This window comes from Calliphora vicina, chromosome 4, assembly GCF_958450345.1.
Source record: "Calliphora vicina chromosome 4, idCalVici1.1, whole genome shotgun sequence".
Taxonomy (NCBI): Eukaryota; Metazoa; Arthropoda; class Insecta; order Diptera; family Calliphoridae; genus Calliphora; species Calliphora vicina.
The window spans coordinates 84,846,461-84,865,573 of record NC_088783.1 but is presented as its reverse complement, the minus strand read 5'-3'; the positions used below and the strand labels follow the sequence as shown (position 1 = coordinate 84,865,573).

General features: G+C 32.9%; 3 protein-coding genes across 3 annotated transcripts; all 3 read right to left on the bottom strand.

Annotated features, from left to right (window-relative positions):
- LOC135956487 (E3 ubiquitin ligase RNF121) lies at window positions 1-3,315 on the bottom strand. Its single transcript, XM_065507003.1, has 7 exons — window positions 3,106-3,315; window positions 2,992-3,026; window positions 2,748-2,889; window positions 1,263-1,417; window positions 952-1,180; window positions 640-875; window positions 1-537 (listed from the first exon to the last, which is right to left on the bottom strand). The coding sequence occupies exons 1-7, from the start codon at window positions 3,148-3,150 to the stop codon at window positions 417-419; spliced, it is 963 nt and encodes a 320-aa protein (XP_065363075.1). The 5' UTR covers window positions 3,151-3,315; the 3' UTR covers window positions 1-416.
- Window positions 3,316-12,955: 9,640 nt separating this feature from the next.
- LOC135957324 (uncharacterized) lies at window positions 12,956-14,447 on the bottom strand. The gene is made up of 2 exons (XM_065508050.1): window positions 14,257-14,447; window positions 12,956-13,592 (listed from the first exon to the last, which is right to left on the bottom strand). The coding sequence occupies exons 1-2, from the start codon at window positions 14,411-14,413 to the stop codon at window positions 13,048-13,050; spliced, it is 702 nt and encodes a 233-aa protein (XP_065364122.1). The 5' UTR covers window positions 14,414-14,447; the 3' UTR covers window positions 12,956-13,047.
- Window positions 14,448-15,919: 1,472 nt separating this feature from the next.
- Spt7 lies at window positions 15,920-17,198 on the bottom strand. Its single transcript, XM_065507595.1, has 3 exons — window positions 16,991-17,198; window positions 16,835-16,937; window positions 15,920-16,762 (listed from the first exon to the last, which is right to left on the bottom strand). Exons 1-3 carry the CDS (start codon window positions 17,128-17,130, stop codon window positions 15,938-15,940), a joined length of 1,068 nt encoding a protein of 355 aa, XP_065363667.1. The 5' UTR covers window positions 17,131-17,198; the 3' UTR covers window positions 15,920-15,937.
- Window positions 17,199-19,113: the final 1,915 nt, after the last annotated feature.

The window sequence follows — 19,113 nt, the reverse complement described above, 5'->3', positions numbered from 1 at the left end:
TTTTTATGTAAAATATTAAGATTTGAAAGGCATTTCCATGTTTTTTTTTTATTTCATTAACCATTTTTTTGATACTTCTTAGTAACAAATAATTGTTTAAATAATAATGAATTACAAATGTATAGATGATACAGAACTTGTTTGTCAAATTGGGATTTTCTTACAGTACTGATTATTGACAATATATTTAAGATTTTAAAGACTTAGTAGCCAACTGTTTAGTAAGTCAGCAAGTAAAATAAATTTAAAGATTTTAAATTAAAACAATGATATTTCGTTGGTCATTTTAGATAAGAAACAATTTTAGAGAATTTGTGAAAAGGCGATTTAAAACAGAGGAAAAGAGAAATGTAACTTAATATATGCAAAATTAATGACGTAAATCTAATTTGACTAGAATTTGAGGCAATTAAATATTATTCTAAGCCCAATACCCAATTTATACCCTGAACAATGAAAAATATTAACGGCTGCCAAGCCACCAAGAAACGTATCCAATCCAATAAACGGCCATACAAAACATGAGGTCGTTCCCAACTGAAAATAAAGAAAGCAAAGGAAACAAACAAACATATTCAATGATTGGAATAATAATACGATAACATAAATATAAAACATACACAAATGACATGTACTTACGGATTACAAAACATTTTCTTAAGGTCCACTTTTTCCTTGCAATAAGGGCAGGTTTGTTTCTTTCCCACGATGCACCAGCCACGTATGCAGAATTCGTGAAATACATGATTGCAAGACAACTTATAGGTGTTTTCAATAATTCCCTCTTCCTTTTCACTAACTAACAATAAATTGCCACAAACTGCACACACATTGTCCTCCAAATGTCTTGTAGGAATTCCTTGTGGTGTATAGTACTATAAACGAGTAAGCAAAATATTGTTTAATATTGAATAAATGGTATTTGTTAATAATTAACAATTCTGCACTTACACCAATTAATGCTGCCATCTTTTCTGAGCATATTTCTGATATGTCTCTACCCAAAACACCAATATAAAGACCATAAAATACAAACATTAAACCAACATCCATCCACACATTTGGAGCTTGATTAAATATAAAATTGAAACCTAAAAACGTGGCCATCATTATTAAATAGCCAACAATACCAAGGCCGTAACTAAGTTTATAAATAAAATAAAACCATTTATAAACTAGCCTGTTGAAATGTGAAAAGAAATTCAATAACAGTTATTAGCAAAATATTTTCAGCGATCGATAGAAATTATGTATGTACGTACCTTGGAGTGGTTCCTTGAATCGGTTTACTAATTGCTCGTCTCATGACTATGGCTGTTATAACTGAGAACACAGACCAAATGATAATGAAACGCATCCAACCATAAAAAAATGATATGCCTAAAGGTATAGTCCACATTGCTAAAAGTGTTACGGCCTTAAAGAAATTAAATAAATTATTTATTTTATTTTATCGGCCTTTTAAGAATTGCGAATTTTGATATAATATGAAAAGAGATATAGTTTTTGTTTTAAATGGTTTCTTCATATTCCTCATATTAGATATTTAATTATACATATTAATATGTTAACAGAGTTTTTAGAAAATAAAAAATTTTAAAGAAAATATTAATTTATATTTTTGGTCATTATGAAACTTAGATATCATCTAGCTATGTCCGTCGGTTTGTCTTTCTGATGAAGGCAAAAACAAGATTTTTTATGAACATTATTTAATTTTGTTACAAAATATTATTTTTTTTAATTAATTAATTAATTAATTAATGGGTCAATTTTTTTAACAAAAAAATTTTAAAATTTCCCAATGATTTTTCTGATATTTTTGAATACTTTGAAACCAAATAAAATATTTTTTAACGGGTTTACTATTAAATGAGAATTCAAAGAGTTTAAAGTTCTCATTTCTTAGTAAAAACTCTTATTTAATAGTAATTAACCGTTAATAAAAAAATTATTTGGTTTTTAATACAGAAAAATCATTGGAAAAAGACGAAATGCGCAAGATAGAATTTGATTTTAGACCTATGGTTTCTTGGGGAAAGTTTCATAGAATTTTCCTTAGATTTCGTTTCTGCTATACGATTTTTAATTTTTGATGTCCATACAATTTGACCCAGCCTAATATCCATGCTTTTTTCACTTTGCCATCTAAAGTGTAAAATTATTTGATTGCGATTATCTAACAACAAATAATTTATAAACAGTTATGTGGTCAAATAAAAACGTCGCAACACCCATTGATCAGATCTACCTTTTTAGACTGTGAAGAAGAATAAAGAAAGCACCAATGGAAGAATAAAAAAGTGCCAATAGTTTTCCCTATGTTTCTAACTTCACATCTAACTTTTATGATGATAACTTTAATAATTTATAATGTTAAAAAAGTACCACTAGATATTTTTTTATTTACATTTCGTTATCACTCTTGAACACCACACAGTGGGGTCAACCATGAAAAAGTGGTAATTAATCCGAATCTTGACCCACTGTAAAAAAATTTCAGAACAGCTGACTATAGGTTTATTCTACAAACATTATCTACTCAACATGCCCTTTCAGAATTATATGGTCGCTATTCTGTACCAATCAAAAAGTCTCAATTTGTTGGACAGTGTAATTAAAATAATTAATATGCACATTTCAGCCTAAGTCGACATAGAATGTTTTAAATACACATAAAACACATTTACGAGCGTATTCTTTGTTTATAAATAAATTAACATAATGGAAGGGTATATTGTAATTACCGAATAAGATCTATAGTGCCTTTTCTTCCATTGTACCAAAGCAATTTGTGCCACTATAAGTGTGGCAAACAATATAAGCACCATTTCCGAGTGCATAGCTTCATGACCTTTATGTTTTTCGTGTCTCATCTGATGTTCATATCTAAAATAAAAAATACCAACATATTGTAGAATAGAACAAAATACATTCACAAGTTCTGGTTGATATCTATAGTTTTGTTATCATATTTTACACGACACTCACCTCATTTTTTCTTCGGGTGTCATTTCCTCCATCGACTTTATTTTAAAGAATGAAATTAAATTGAAGTTAATACTTTTTTGATTTCTTAAGGATAAGTGAATAAAAATTGTTTACCTTGTTAAAGTCGACTGGAGCATGTAAATCTCGATGATCCATCATGCTAATTCCAATTGTATATTATTCACTACTTGTTTTTAATGTTATTTATGTAGTAAAGTAATAAATACTAATTTTCCTAAGTTTTTTCTAATTTTAACATTAAAAATTACTAAAAATTATAATTATCTCGGTAAAAATTGTAAAAAATTGAAGTCTGTGCAAATGCACAGAAAAAAAAATTACAAATGACAATTCACAATAACATGACAGTTTAATTTGTTTACTGTGACCAAGGCGAATTAACAAGGTGAGTGCGTCCCGGCAACAAATACAACAAGGCAAAAACAACAGGCATTTTGTTTTTGTTCAAATGTAGACAATATGTCAAAATCAAGGCGAATTAAAATATAAACAAAATAAAAGCGAATTAAAATTTTAGTTTGAAGTCGTTTGTTTTGATTCGTTTAGGATGTGAAAATAATTGAAATTTAAAATATTTAAGTAAGGAAAAGCACGTTGACCTCGGTTTCTAAACAAATGAGTTCCTTAGCACAATGAAAACTTATTAACTTGGCAAAATGATTGCAAGAATCGTTTCCACGAAACAATAGGAATTTGTGAAATGGTGAAATGCAAATTGTTTAAGTTTTTTTTTTGTAAATTTTATTTTTAATTTCATATTTGAATGTACGCTAAATTTGGCGTAAAAATATTGAATAAAACTTTACGAAAATTACAAATTTTTGGCTACATTTGCTAAAATGGTTTTTGCTCTAGATTTACTTATCATTCACTTTTTAGTCCTGTTTTGTTATCCAGCGCCACTGTGTTATCGAGTAGGGTACATTCTACAGTTTTGATCATAATGCTGGCATTTAAATTGCAACTTAAATCCAATTCTAGTGTATAAAAGCGGCCTCTACGGAATTTGGTATTTTCATTCTCTATAGTTTTAGACCGATTTATGTCTATTGCTATTGTTGGTATTGGTATTTAAAGGATGATGACTAATAGTACATATACTGCTACGGTAACTCGTAGTAGTTTGATCACTGCAGTTACTGCTGCTGATGGGGGTACTAACACCTCATCCACTCCGTAAGTAGTTGTTTTGAGAAAAAAAGGCAGTGGTTGAATGTATAGGGTGGGTTATATTGGAGGAGAAGGCTGGGTTAAGACTATTTACTGATGATGATGAACACACAGCAGTGCCATAAATTTCGTCAGAATGTTGCTGTTTTTGTCTTTGAGAAGAACGAAAATGACTGCAGACAGTTACGTAGGCTGCTTTGAGTTCAAGACATTCGGATTCGTCTGAACAATTGCCACGACATACAATATCTGTTTTGCAAGATGTGATGGCCAATAATTAAAATTCTTTATTTTTAATTTTCACAGCACTTTTTAAATGTTAAATTTCACAAAATATTTGTATATTTTTTTAAATTACAATACTCGCTTGCTTTTTTTTAAATAAAAAATGTAAACATAAACAAAGTTTGACATATAGTCTACATTAAATTACGGCGAATTTAGAATCAGCTGATTTTATGCACTCACCTTGTTAATACGCCTTGACTGTGACGTTGCGAGTTTTTTTTTAGGATGTGTTGCCATTAGACGAAAAAATACCAAAATGAAGGGATCTTACAAATTTGTGTTATGCGATATTGCATTATTACAACATCAAAAAAACATCAAAAGTACAAAATTGAGTTTTTGTTTATTAACATTATAAATTTGTATTTAATTAGGCCTAACAATTTCAACTATAACCCTCGGAGGTATAGGGGTTTTTTGGCGCTAAAAGGTATAACCAGGTCTGTGCAGACCTATATGGGATTTGTATGGAAATACATAGTCAGGTCTTCTAAAAGTATGTGTAAATTTGTTTGTTTGGCATTCAATGCACGAATACCTGGCATGTGAATGCTGTAAGCAAACCGGCTTTGTGCAATACATGCAATGAAACCACAATTATGTACTATATAATTTTTTTAATTTTTCTTAACGTTCAAATCAAGGCGAATTTATACAAGGTGGAGTCAGTCAAACAGCTGATAATTTTTAGTTTCGCTTTTTGGTTCTAATAACTGTCAAAGCTTGTTTTTATATTTAAATATCTACATATTCTAAGCTTATTAACAAAATGTTTATTGTTTACATAAATAAGTAAAGCCCTCACTATTGAATTATCTACACTATATTAAGTTTAAATACTTATTTGTTTAATTTTTCATTTTGGTTTTTTGACATTTGTTAAGACCAATCGTTGTTTTTGTAGAACTGACACCACCTTGTATGAATTCGCCTTGGTTCAAATTATTCATAGGTCTGCACTAGGGTTCCTACGCGGGAAAAATGTCCCGGGAATTCCCGGGAATATTTTTTAAGAAATTTTTGTCGGGACTTTTCGGGAATTTGTTATCTATATATATAAAAGAGTAACGTTACTGACTGACTGATTCATCATCGCACAGCCCAAACGACTGAAGCTAGAATCATGAAATTTTAACTTGGGTTCCTCCCTCCCCAAAACGATCCACTAAAAGGGTAAAAACGGGTAAATTCGGTAACCTTATACAGTAATTTTGACTTACCTGCACAACCAACTTTGCACGATATTTTGTGCTGGTAAGTTAAAAATGCAGTTAACCTTAATGCACTTACCTGCACATTGATGCTGGTAAGTGCATTTACTGTTTACTGCCCAAAAAAGCTGCTAACGGCAAATAATTTACATGAAGCTTTATGATTTTTCGTCTAAAAATAACGACAAATTTGCTATTTTAGCTACTTTTAAAATTATTAAGAAGTTTACAATATAATTTTTTATTCAAAATCGTATTTTTCATCTTTTGTTTTGATTAAATTTTATATTAGTCAGCTAAATGAAATTTTTTTCATGGAAACTAGTTATAGCTTCCAAAAGTATTATGCACTTATCTTAAATGTGCAGATATAAACAATGCACTTAAATTAACGATTTTATATGGAGTTTGGTAAATAAATATACAAAACACAAGTTTTGTGTACTTATATGCAAAATGCTCTTAAGTGAAAGGCAGGTAAGTCAAAACTACTGTATCTTCAAAACTAATAAAGATACAAAAAAAACTTAAATTAGCATGTTACTCCATTTAAAAAATAAGCTGACAGGTGTCTGGTACTTTTTCGAAATTCGAATCTTTTAGGGAGAAAACGGGTAAAAACTGTATTTTGGTACTTTCTTTTAAACCATTAAACATAGAAACACATCTTAAAACGTATTCTTTACTTTACAAAAAATAAAAAATATAAGTTTGGTAGTTTTTGGAAATTCGAACCCTTAAGGGATGAAAATTTTGTTTATTTTTGGTACTTTTTCATAAAACATATTTTTCTATAATTTGACATAGACATACGAATATTTTATTATGAACTCCCAACACGATGCATATTTTTATTTGAATAAAATTTTACCAAAGCAATGGTTATAAAAAAGGTACCAAAAAGGGGATAAAATCGGGAAAATATATTTTATTTGAAATTATTAAGCCAATTTTGATAATTTTTTTAACACTGGTTCCTGGATTCATATAAAAATTAACTAACAGGGTGTTATTTGGAACTCGAGTGCCAAGGTGTATATTGGGCCAAATCCGGGTAAACAGTTTTGTACTTTTTTTAAAACATATTTTTTCTTGGGCACATTGCGATCCAAGTGAACCTTCACCACTCTAAGGCAGCTTCGGCTGCCCTGCTCCTCCACATTGCTAGATATGGGGAGGACATTGCGTTGGTCCAGGAGCCGTGGATACACAATGGCGAAATTCGTGGACTCAACGCCAAAAAGTACAAACTTTTGTACATAAGACGCACAGGTAAAATAAGATCTTGCATTTTGGTTAAGAACCATCTTAATATCTTCATTCTTCCTGATTACAGCGATGAAGATACAGTAGCTGCTGCTTGGGAGACAGGTGCAGGTAAGGTGTGGCTGCTCTCGAGCTATATGGCGCACGACCAGGTTGAACCACCACCGAATAACCTGGTATCTAATATGATGCGTGCCGCAAATAGGGCCAGAACTCCGGTAATTATCGGAGCTGATGCAAATGCTCACCACACAATCTGGGGTAGCTCAGATATAAACGAACGAGGTGAGTACATTCTAGACTTCATATTAGACTTTAATCTGGTAGTTGTCAATCGAGGTTCAGAACCTACTTTTGTGGTAGCAAATAGGCAAGAAGTTCTGGACATTACGCTTGTCAGTGCAAGCCACTCGCAACTCATAAGGAATTGGAAGGTTTCAGATGATTGCTCTCTGTCTGATCACAGGTATCTGACATTCTTAATAGAATTGGAAGTTGAGAAGGAAAAGCCTTTTCTAAATAGGAGGAAAACCAATTGGGATGATCACAGGCGGATCCTTGATGGTTTACTTCCCTCACCCCCTCTTATAGGTGACACTAGGGACATTGAAAGCGCTGTGGAAAAGCTCACACTTTCTCTCAGTGAGGCCACAAGACGTACATGCACTCCCTCTGCTCGCAGAGGAAAGGTAAGACCTCCATGGTGGTCTTTAGACATAGCGAACACTAGGCGTAATTGTCGTAAACTATTCAACGAGGCGAAAAGATCAGGCAACTGGTCAATGTATAAGTCTATGTTGAACAAATTTAAGAATATGGTCAGGAGCGCGAAACGTAAGTCCTGGAGGAATTTCTGCAGCGGCGTCGAAAGTTCCTCTGAGACAAATCGTCTGCGCAAGATCTTATCGAAAACACCAACTGTTCAAGGTTATATTCAGAAACAGGATGGTAGGTGGACTACTGATGGACGTGAGACACTAGAAGTACTCATGGACACTCATTTTCCGGGGAACTTGCCTCCAGATATTGCTAGTGCATCCCAACCGAACAATCGGACAACTTCGTCAATTATACTTGACGAACATTTGATAAAATGGGCCATACGGAGTTTTGACTCTTACAAGTCTCCGGGCCCAGATGGTATAATACCCGCTGATCTACAGAATAATATAGATCTAGTCACTCCTTGGCTGATAACTATCTATCATGCCTGTCTTGCATGGTCCTACATACCAAAACGGTGGACCGAATGCACTGTGACATTCATTCCGAAAGGGGGGAAAGCGTCACACACCAAAGCAAAAGATTTCAGACCGATAAGTCTATCATCATTCTTGCTGAAAACCCTTGAAAGAATCATCGACATCCACATACGAGTGTCTTTGAAACAAGGATCAGTATCTCCCTCTCAACACGCCTACATGAAAGGCAAATCCGTTGAGACAGCACTTCACTCCTTAGTGGGATATATTGAGAAATCCCTTGAATTTGGTAATTTCTCGTTAGTGGCCTTTCTGGATATAGAAGGAGCCTTCAATAACGTAGAATCTGCAACTATCGTTTCAGCTCTACAGGATCTTGGTTTAGACCAATCAACTGTAAGGTTCATCACAAACCTTCTACGATACAGGATCATTCGCTCCGAAAAGGGAACGGCAGTGATCACGAGAATGGCCACTAGGGGTACACCTCAGGGAGGTGTTTTTGGATTTTGGATCTCTTAGGTTATAAAACTGTCGCCTACGCGGATGACGTCGCGGTGGCAGTCTCTGGGATCCACTTGGACACGATATCACAACGCCTGGAACATGCACTCAGTATACTGAGTCGGTGGAGTACGGACAGTGGATTGAGTGTAAACCCAGGCAAAACTGAACTTGTACTGTTCACAAGGAGGTACAAGATTCCTCATTTCTCGCTTCCCCGATTAAATGGTGTTGAACTAACACTATCGGACAGTGCAAAATACTTAGGAGTTATTCTGGATAGTAAACTATCCTGGAAACCCAATACCCTTTCAAGGACGTCAAAAGCCTTGACGGCTATGTATGTCTGTAAGAGGGCGATAGGTACGCAATGGGGTATTAGACCCCAGTTTGTCAACTGGCTATGTGATGCGGTCATTAAGCCGACACTATTTTATGGAGTTTCTGTCTGGTGGAAGGCACTAGACAGTGGCTCGACGTGTATGCTATTCGAGAGAGTGTTAAGGAGAATGGCAATCCTGATAACAGGAGCTTTAAGAACGACCGCAACAAAGTCGCTCTTTACTATATTGAACTGGATCCCTGTGGATCTTATGGCAAGAAAAATGGCATTTACTTCTGCCTTTAGGCTAAACGCGATTGGTGCGTGGAAACACGCTCCATATGGTCACGCCAGCATAATAGGTAGTATTCAGACTCTTCCGGAGAATATCGATTACTGCATTTCTAGGCCCTTCATAGCGAGGAATTTCGATTTCTCAATTCCGTGTGGTACGGAAGCAATGAACGGGCCCTTACATGACACAACGGGTCTCTCAGTCTATACGGACGGTTCTGTGAAGGGAGATCGAGTTGGCGTAGGTGTCTATATTCGGGAACTCGATATTAGGTTATCTTTCAGACTTCCGAATGAATGTAGCATTATTCAGGCTGAATTATCGGCCATCAAAAGGGCGGCTAACTGGCTTAGTTATAACAAGATATCTGACAGGGATATTTGTATATATACTGACAGTCAGGCAGCTATAAAATCCCTGACAGGTGTATACACAACATCTAACTTAGTCCAGGAATGCCGGGCATCCTTAAACAGGATGGCGAGACATTCAATAGTCGTACTCAAGTGGGTACGGGGACACGGGGATATTACTATTACGGGCAACTGTGTTGCCGATGATCTGGCGAGAAAAGGCGCCATGTTACCTGACGGAGACATAGATTTCCTATGTGGGATTCCGTTATCCAAATGCAAGCTACAAATTAGTAACTTCTACTATGAGCTCGCTCAGGCAAGATGGGACTGTGAACCCACATGCACTATGACCAGGACGATATGGCCCCGACTAAATCGGGGACGGACAATTCATCTTCTTGGCTTTACACGCTCACAATTGAGTGGTGTAGTGGCGGCCATAACTGGACACTGCACCTTTGGTAACCACGCTAGGAGACTTGGTTTGCCGTACCACGACTTCTGCAGAAGTTGTCAAAATGAGGAGGAGGATGAAACTATTTTTCATCTTCTTTGTCATTGTCCGGCATTAGGAGATCTACGCCTAAGGTTTCTGGGGCATCGTTCCCTTGATAGTCTCTCTGAGCTCTCGAATATGAGGCTTGAGGGCATTAGTGCCTTTATAGGTAGAAGTAATTGGTTGAAAAGACCAGACACGGGGATCACTTTAGAGTGACCCAATGATCGCCGACTCATTGGCACGTAAATTCTCCAAGATCTCCTCCCTCTCTTTTTCTTCTTACATCTCCTCCTTAACTTCTTCAATCTTCTTCTTCTCCCTTTTTCACTTATATCTGTCCCTCTTTCTTCTTCTTTCTTCTACTTTCAGGTAACACAAAAGGACCATTGATGGACCCATGTGAGCTGCTCTTTCTCTCTTCCTTATTTCGTGGCTGCCTGGAAAACCTAACCTAACCTTGGGCACATTAACACAGATTTTAATATTTTGAGACATGCCTGTAGCATAAACAATCATGGCAAAATGGAATATTTTTAAAGTTCGAACTTGAGGGGGTGTTCAAGGAAGAAAATGGAAATTGGTATTTTTCTCCTAATGGTACTTTTTTAATATTTTAAATTATTTCACTTATCGACATTAAAGTTAGCTGATATGTATCTGAGTGAAATTTGTGTTAGGAATAGGGTACAATATTTAGGTACCAAAATGTGAGAACTGAACTATAGGTACTTTTTTATTCATCTAATGGTACTTTTTGAATTTTCTATAACAATGGACTTAGACACATGAAATTAAGCATACACGGTCCTAAGTCAGTGAGAATTCTAGGGGGAGACTTTTTCTTTATTCGAATGGTGCTTTTTGTAATTTCTTCACCAATTAACCTAAAACTTGTTACTTTTTCTTTGTTCTCATAGGTACTTTTTTGAATTTAATTTAATGGACCTAGAGTTTCCAAAAAACCGAAGAATTTCAAAACCGCGGTTTCGTTTTTTTTCGGTTTTGTGATAATTTATTAAATATTAATTGTTATAGAAACAAGATTAGTTGATAATATAGGAAATGCTATACAAATTTAAAATTCAAACTTGACGGGTTATGGTTTAGTGAATGCGAATTCAAAAGTGATAATCAATGGTACTATTTGTGTATTGCAATGGTACATTTTGAATATTTTATAATAATAAACCTAAAAATTTAAAATTAGGCACCATGATTCTGAATGAATTTGAATTCACAAAAGGTGACTTTAGTGGTAACTTTCTTTTGCATCTTCTATAATAATGGACCCAGAAATATGAAATTAGACATTTACAATTAGATTCACAAATGGAGACTTAATAGTACTATTTCATTCTTCTAATTGGGGTGGCGTAGCGCGCCGGGTCAGCTAGTGATAGCTAAATTTGTTACTAATCGGATGATTCTATTATATTCATAACTTTTTTTGAGTTCTTGCAACAGATAGTTGGCAAAGAAGCATCACGGTTAGAGTGATCAAATATTCGACATATTCCAAAAACCAGTTTTCGAAAAAGCGTAAAAATTAAGCTTAAATATTTTTTTTTTATTAAAACTAATTAAATAATCATTCAGTCTTTTAAAAATTTGTTTAACTTAAATTAAATTTATCGCTAGTGGTTGCAATACTAGTTTTTTTGTGTGGATTTCGAAGTGCTTCTAAATTTTGCGAGTCACATTCAATATATTGTAAACCTATATCTACGTATAGGAAGCTGGAACGGAAAAAACGGAAAATAACCGGTTTTTCGAATAATTCGAAAACCGATTTGACCACTCTAATCACGGTTCAAATAAACCAATTTTCGTTACTCAACTACAATTTTTCAGCCACAGCATATCAATTTTATCATTCATAATGAATCAAATTGAAATTGTATGTTCTCAAAGGAATTATTTGTGCACCTAACATTACAACTTCTAAAGATATTTATATTTAGAGAAAATAATAATAGAGGTTTAATTTGTTTATAAACAATATATTCTGCGAAATATTTTTTTCGAAGAGAAATATGCAGATTTAACATAGTCGCAGTTCTTATGTTTTTTAATAAAACAATAGACAGCCCAGTTATGAAAATAAATTCCCCGGGAGTTTTTTCCCTTTTCTCATTTTTCTTATTCAAATTTTATGTTAAAAAAAAGAAAAGGGAAAAAACTCCCGGGGAATTTTTTTTCATAATTGGGCTGAGAATTTATTGATTTATACCGAATGAAACTAAGTGTGCAATCAGACCGCTAAAATGCCATCATTATAGTATAAATCCTTAAAAGTGTTGGAAAAAATGTTTACAGGTTTTTGTTTTAACTTAGTATTAAAATATTCCCGGGATTGGAAAGCTTTTTTAATTTCCTCCCGGGAATTTAAAAAGTCTGTACAGACCTATGTTTGACGTTAGAACCAAAATATTTGAAAATCTGGATTAAACCGTACCGGATCAACAATGGGTTTGTTTTTTTTTGCTCATTGTGTCAGGAGTATGTTGCTCCAGGAAAACATGAGAGGATTTGTTTTTAACACGAAAAACAATCAAGTTATACACTTTTTTATGCAAAAGGTCTGCACAGACCTGGTTATACCTTCTAGGGTTAAGCAATCTTTAACACCCATATTCACAATCAATTTATAAATGTATATACAGTAGTTTTGACTTGCAGGTAATGCAGTTAACCTGAATGCTCTTACCTGCTCATTGATGCTGGTAAGTGCAATTAAGTTTACTGCCCCAAATAGCTGCAAATAATTTACAGAGCAATTTGAGTTTTCAATTAGTGCTTTCTGATTTTTCCGTCTAACAATAACGACAAATTTGCTATTTTAGCTACTTTTAATTTTATTAAGAAGTTTACAACATAATTTTATGGTAAGTAGTACAAAAATAATAGGCGAGTCTTTATCGTTTAGATAATTTTAAATTTTTTTATTTTATTTTCATTCCATTTATTTTTGAGCCTTAATTCGGTGAATTCATTAATCTCATCTTTAGCGTGACAAACACCACTGCTAGCCAGTTTATAGTGAAACACTTTATCCTTGCGTTCTTTTTTCTTAGCCCATGATTTTACTTCTGCACCCGTTAAAATATAGTTTCCATCAAGTGCAACTAATTTAAATATATCTTCTCTTCTCATATTATGGTCGGCTTTATTATCAACAATCCTTCTTTTGATGACAGGCTTCTTTTCCGGCCCTCTAGTTTCATATTCAAAATCTTCATATGGTTTGACACAACACTCATCACCTTTTAGCAACTTTACATGATTTTTGGATTTGGTTTTTATCTTTGGAGGGGTTTCACTGACGTTAGCTTCGGAAAATTCATAATGTTGTTTTAAAATTTCTGTTAACTTTTTTGCCAAATGCTTTTGCATGGATTCAGGTAAATTAAAATCAGTTACAGAATTAACATTATCTTCGTCGATATAACGTTGGGATTTGGGCAAATCTGTTTAAAGATAATAGTTAAAGTAATTTTAATATACATATTTTGAAATATATGTACTTGCTTAGTAATCGCTTTTCAATGTATATTTATTATGAACAATATTAGTACAAATTTTAGTGTATTTTGAAATATACTTGGTTAGTAATTGCTTTTCAATATATACTTCCTATGAACCATGATACAATAATTGTAGAAGGTAGAATCACTAGGGAGAGTTTTCAATATTTAGCCCTATAATGTAAAACTTTGATTTTGATTTTTTTCATATTTTCTTTTGTTTGACATTACAAGAATTGTATAATTGATAATTTATTCTCTACTGGGTGTACCTTATGTTGTTGTATCATGCTATGAACAATATTAGTACAAAAGGATGTTTCACGCCTGAAAAAACAAATTTTTGTTTTGTTAATATTCATATTTTCAGTATTGCGGGCCTTCGGCCGCGCGAATGGACTTAAAACTCTGTGACAATATTAATAAACAGTACCATATGATATATCATATAGGTAAGTAAAAGGTATTTTGAAGCACTACTCAATAATACCTATAATGATCAGATCATTTTCTAAATACATATATGAGAAATTTACTATTAATTAACGTTTTTGTGCTTATAATTATGAAAGCTGTTTCGTCGATCTTGATTTATTCCGAGCCTTACCTTTTTTTAGAGCTTCTACTGCATTTTCAGCAGCTATTCCTTTATCTTCAACAATTTCATTTTCTTTATATTGAAACATAGAATTATTTAATAATGTAGTATCCGCAGCCTCCAAGAATTGTTTCATTTGGACATCATCATCGGAATCACTCGACATTTTTTATATTAATAAATTAATTTTTAATTTTCAGTGAGCGATATTTGTTTATAAACAGTGTTCACGTGCAGTGTTTTTTTCTGACAACTTCTTGTTTATCTTACAATTCACAATGAGTTGATAGCAAATGAGCACAGGAAAAACCATAGAGAATATACATAGAGCGAAAACTCTCCTGTCAAAGACCTAACTCAGTTTTCAGAAACATAGAGAATAGACATAGAGCGGAAACTCTGCTGTCAAAGACCTAACTCAGTTATCAAAAACCTAAGTGGTGAGAATGTATTAGTAGAAAAACTATGTGAAAACAAAAACAACACTTGTATGTCTGATTATTTTGAGTAATTTTTTTGTTTGAGGTTTTTTCTATGTTTGGGTTTTTTATGATTTTATGGATTCTATAGATCGGAAACTCCAAAGTCAAAAACCTAATTCAGTTGTCGAAAGCCTATGTGGTGAGAATGTATTAGTAAAAAAAAACTATGTGAAAATAAAAACAACACTTGTATTTTGAGTAAGTTGTTCGAGTTTTTGTCTAATTTCAGAAATACAAAAGGAAAATAATTTTAAAATTTTTAATCATAGAGAATCATAGAGCGGAAACTAGAAAAAAACTCAAACAAAAAAATTACTCCAAATAATCACACATACGAGTGTTGTTTTTGTTTTCACATTAATTTATTGTAATAAAAAGCATTTTTCTTGAAAAAACAAGTAAGAAAGTATGGTCGGTCAAGCCCGACCATATAATACCCTACACTAAGTAAAAGAGCAAACAAAATTTTTCTTTTAAAATTTCAATAATTTATATTTTTGGAAGTGGGCCTTATATGGGGGCTATGACCAATTATGGACCGATCACCATGAAATTCGGTCGTGTGATTTATGTCTATATTAAAGTTAACTATGTTGAATTTTGTGTATTTACCAACATTTTTAAGCGATTTATGCACGTTAAAGTGATTTTCGGAAGCGGGTCTATATGGGAGCTATGAATAATTATGGACCTATCGTAACAAAATTTGGTGACATGAATTTTGTGTATATAAAACTTATTTGGAGCGGAATTTGTGGAGATACATATATAAATTAAACATTTATGACCGATAAAGTCCAATTTCGGGAGGACATTTGTATGGGGGCTAGGTGAAATAATGTACCGATTTCAGCCAGTTTCAATAGGCTTGGTCCTTGGGCCGAAAAATTTGTACCAAATTTTATCGAAATATCTTCAAAATTGCGACTTGTACTCTGCGCACAAGGTTTACATGGACAGCCAGCCAGCCGACCAGACGGACGGACGGACATCGCTTAATCGACTCAGAAAGTGATTCTAAGTCGATCGGTATACTTTAAGGTGGGTGTTAGACTAATATTTTTGGGCGTTACAAACATCTGCACAAACGCATAATACCCTCCCCACTATGGTGGTGTAGGGTATAATTACCATACTCATGAGTAATATAAAGAAACGAAATATGATTTGTTCGAGAAAAAAAGAAGTAATCAATTATTTTATGTAATTTATTCATGGCTTTGAAAGTTTGTGTTAATGTCTGAGCTATATGTATGAATATCAACTGTAGTGGGATGAGAATCTTGTTGTACAGTTATTTGGTTTTGACCTTCTAATAGACTCATTAATGTATTTTGGTTAACAACATTAATATTATTTCCACCACTGGCATTGGTACTAACTCCTGTACCGCTAGCAGCCACTACACCGTTAAAATCCTGCATTCCCATTGTATTACCATCGGATGTTGCTGGCATTTCAAAGATATTCATAAAATCGCCTTCTTGAAATTCTTCCTTTTGCATGTTTTGGCTTTCCTTCATCAATTTGTCGTACTCCTGGAAAGCACCATTAAATTCGGCAATTTCCATGCGATTGCGAGCAATCAGATGATGTTTAAAATAATTGTGAACCTGTGTTAAAGAATTGTTCGTCATTGAATAGTAGGCTTTTTCCAAATTTTTTACTTCGATATCTCGCTGCGTTTCTAAATTAACATCATTTGCATGTACTTCCCTAACATGTTGCATTAAATTGAGTATGAACTCTTCGCAAGCATCAGCAAATAGTATTAAAGCCGATTCAGCTGTATCTGTAAAACCAGCAACTCTCATCTGACCACAAACTGCTTTACGCAATGAAGCTCTACATATTTCTGAATTAACTTGCGGATAATGTTGTGGGACTCCTTTTGCAAAATCGCTGTCCCTTGGGGGGACAAACCAAATGGGCTTGTTAAATTTTTCGTCTGAAACAAAGTCTGCTGCATTTTCTGGTGGAAAATCGACTTCAGGTATCATTTGGCAAGGATTCAGCAAATAATTTGAAGTCCCCTACAATTCAATAAAAGTTTGTGATTATTACCCTTGTAGAACTAGATCTTAATACAATTTTTTTTTTCATACCGATTTGTTGGAATAAGTGTCGATTAAAGATTGTAACATTTCGGTTTGTTTCATTACTTCTATGGTTTGTGTTACAAGAGGATTCTTAACTTTAACCAACACACTAAAATGGAAGATTAAACGTTAATTTATGTTATTTACCATTAAAACTCTTACTTTTTATTCGCTTCCAAGGGTGGCTGATTCTGCATTTCTGTTAATTTAATGCGTTTAGCTCCTAAGGGTATCATTTTGTTGTCTTCGTCTTTAATAACTTTATCTTCTTCAACAAATTCGCCCCATAATTGTCGTGGCATTGTTATTTATTATTTTGAACTTTTTATTACTTAATGAATATAATAATTACAAGCCTAATATTTATAAACTAAGCTGAATATGGAAAAAGGAATTTGCAGTAAATATCATCTGTTTATTTTGTTTGTATCTGTTTAAAGTAAACAATACATTCAATGTGGGTTGATAACATATTCATAAAGAATATGCATAATTCACAATAGTGTTTTGTCTAGTGTTGGTAACCCTCTGGTTATTCTTCTTCTTCGAAATTGGCGTTCATAATCCCCTGTCTATACTTGACAAATATTTATCATAACAATAAATGACATTTGTTGTCAAGACAAAATTGTCTTAGCAAAAGCACTAACAATTTTGTCATAACGGAGCAATAATACTAATAAATGGAGACTGATACCTGATAATTTTTTATCTTGACAACCATTTTGACGTTTATCATGATAAAAATTTATCAAGTATAGACAGGGGGTAAAGAACGACAACCGTGATGCCAAATGGTAAAAAAAACCGCCATAAACGCTGGGTTCTTTATTGCGGAATTTGCTCCATTCCGAAAACTATGGTTTCAGAATGATAATTTTTTATCATGATAAACTTCAAAGTGGTTGCCTAGATAAAAAATGATCAGTATTATTGCTTCGTTAACCCCTGGTTATACCTGATAATTTTTTACCATGATAAACTTCAAAATGGTTATCTAAATAAAAAAATTTCAGGTATAGTCCTTATTTATTAGTATTATTGCTTCGTTATGATAAAATTGTTAGTGCTATTGCTTAGACAACTTTGTCTTGACAACAAATGTCATTTATTGTTATGATGAATATTTGTCAAGTATAGACAGGGGGTTATGATAAAATTGTTAGTGCTTTTGCTTAGACAACTTTGTCTTGACAACAAATGTCATTTATTGCTATGATGAATATTTGTCAAGTATATACAGGGGTAATTAAATGTCTACGAATTTTCTCAGGTTGGAAGTTTGAAAGTTGTCAGACAAACTCTCAACGTAAACTTCCCACATAACCTGGCGTTTACACATGTAAGTAACAGTGCAAGTAATTGAACACATTTATAAGTTTGCACTAACGCAATCACTATGAATGTGTAAATTTACAAAAGTATACTTTCATATATGAATGTGTTTAGTTTTTGCAAATGTTACTTGCATGTGTAAACGCTAGGTAAGAGTTTGAAAATTAGATATAATTTAGGACAACCAACTTTTACCAAATTTATGTATTAATACTAGGGTATTCAATTAATCGGGTTTCTGGTTTAATCGGTTAATCGAGCAAATAATTAATCGAGGTTTAGATTTATTCGGTTAATAATCGGTTAATTTAAAATTATTCGATTAACCGAATAATTTCTATTTTCATTTTAAATTGAAAATAAAACAACGAATTTTGTGTACAAAAATATAAAAAACAGCAAATAAGGCATTTGAGATCATTTTTGATTAGAAAGATATTAACATCTACTATTTATATTTCTGAAATCGCATGATTTGTTGAAAATTTATTTAAGAAATAGTAAAATGTCATAATATATTCAAAAACGTTTTTCTCGAAACGACTTTTTTGAATTATGACGTTGTTGCAGTTTTTTAGGGTTTTAGTGAGATCTTCTGAAATAATGTTTTATAAAAAGAATATAATTTAAACGATTTTTTCTTTAGATTTAATAAAACTTTTCTTGGAAAAAAAACTCTCTCGCTGATTGTATATGTTGGAGAAATCAAAAGCATGATAAAGAATATTCCTTTTTGGATTGTTTTAGATTTTGATTAATTTAATAGTTTCGTTTAGTTATGATAAAAGACTCATTTCAAAAAAAAGTTTCGTCTATACATGTAAATATGTCAGTTGTTATACATACTCACTAATCATGTTTATTGGATGTTCAAAAGATATCTAATTTTAATTTGAAATTTGTATTTGAATTGAAACGGAAAAATAAATACAAAAAAAAGGAATTTCGGT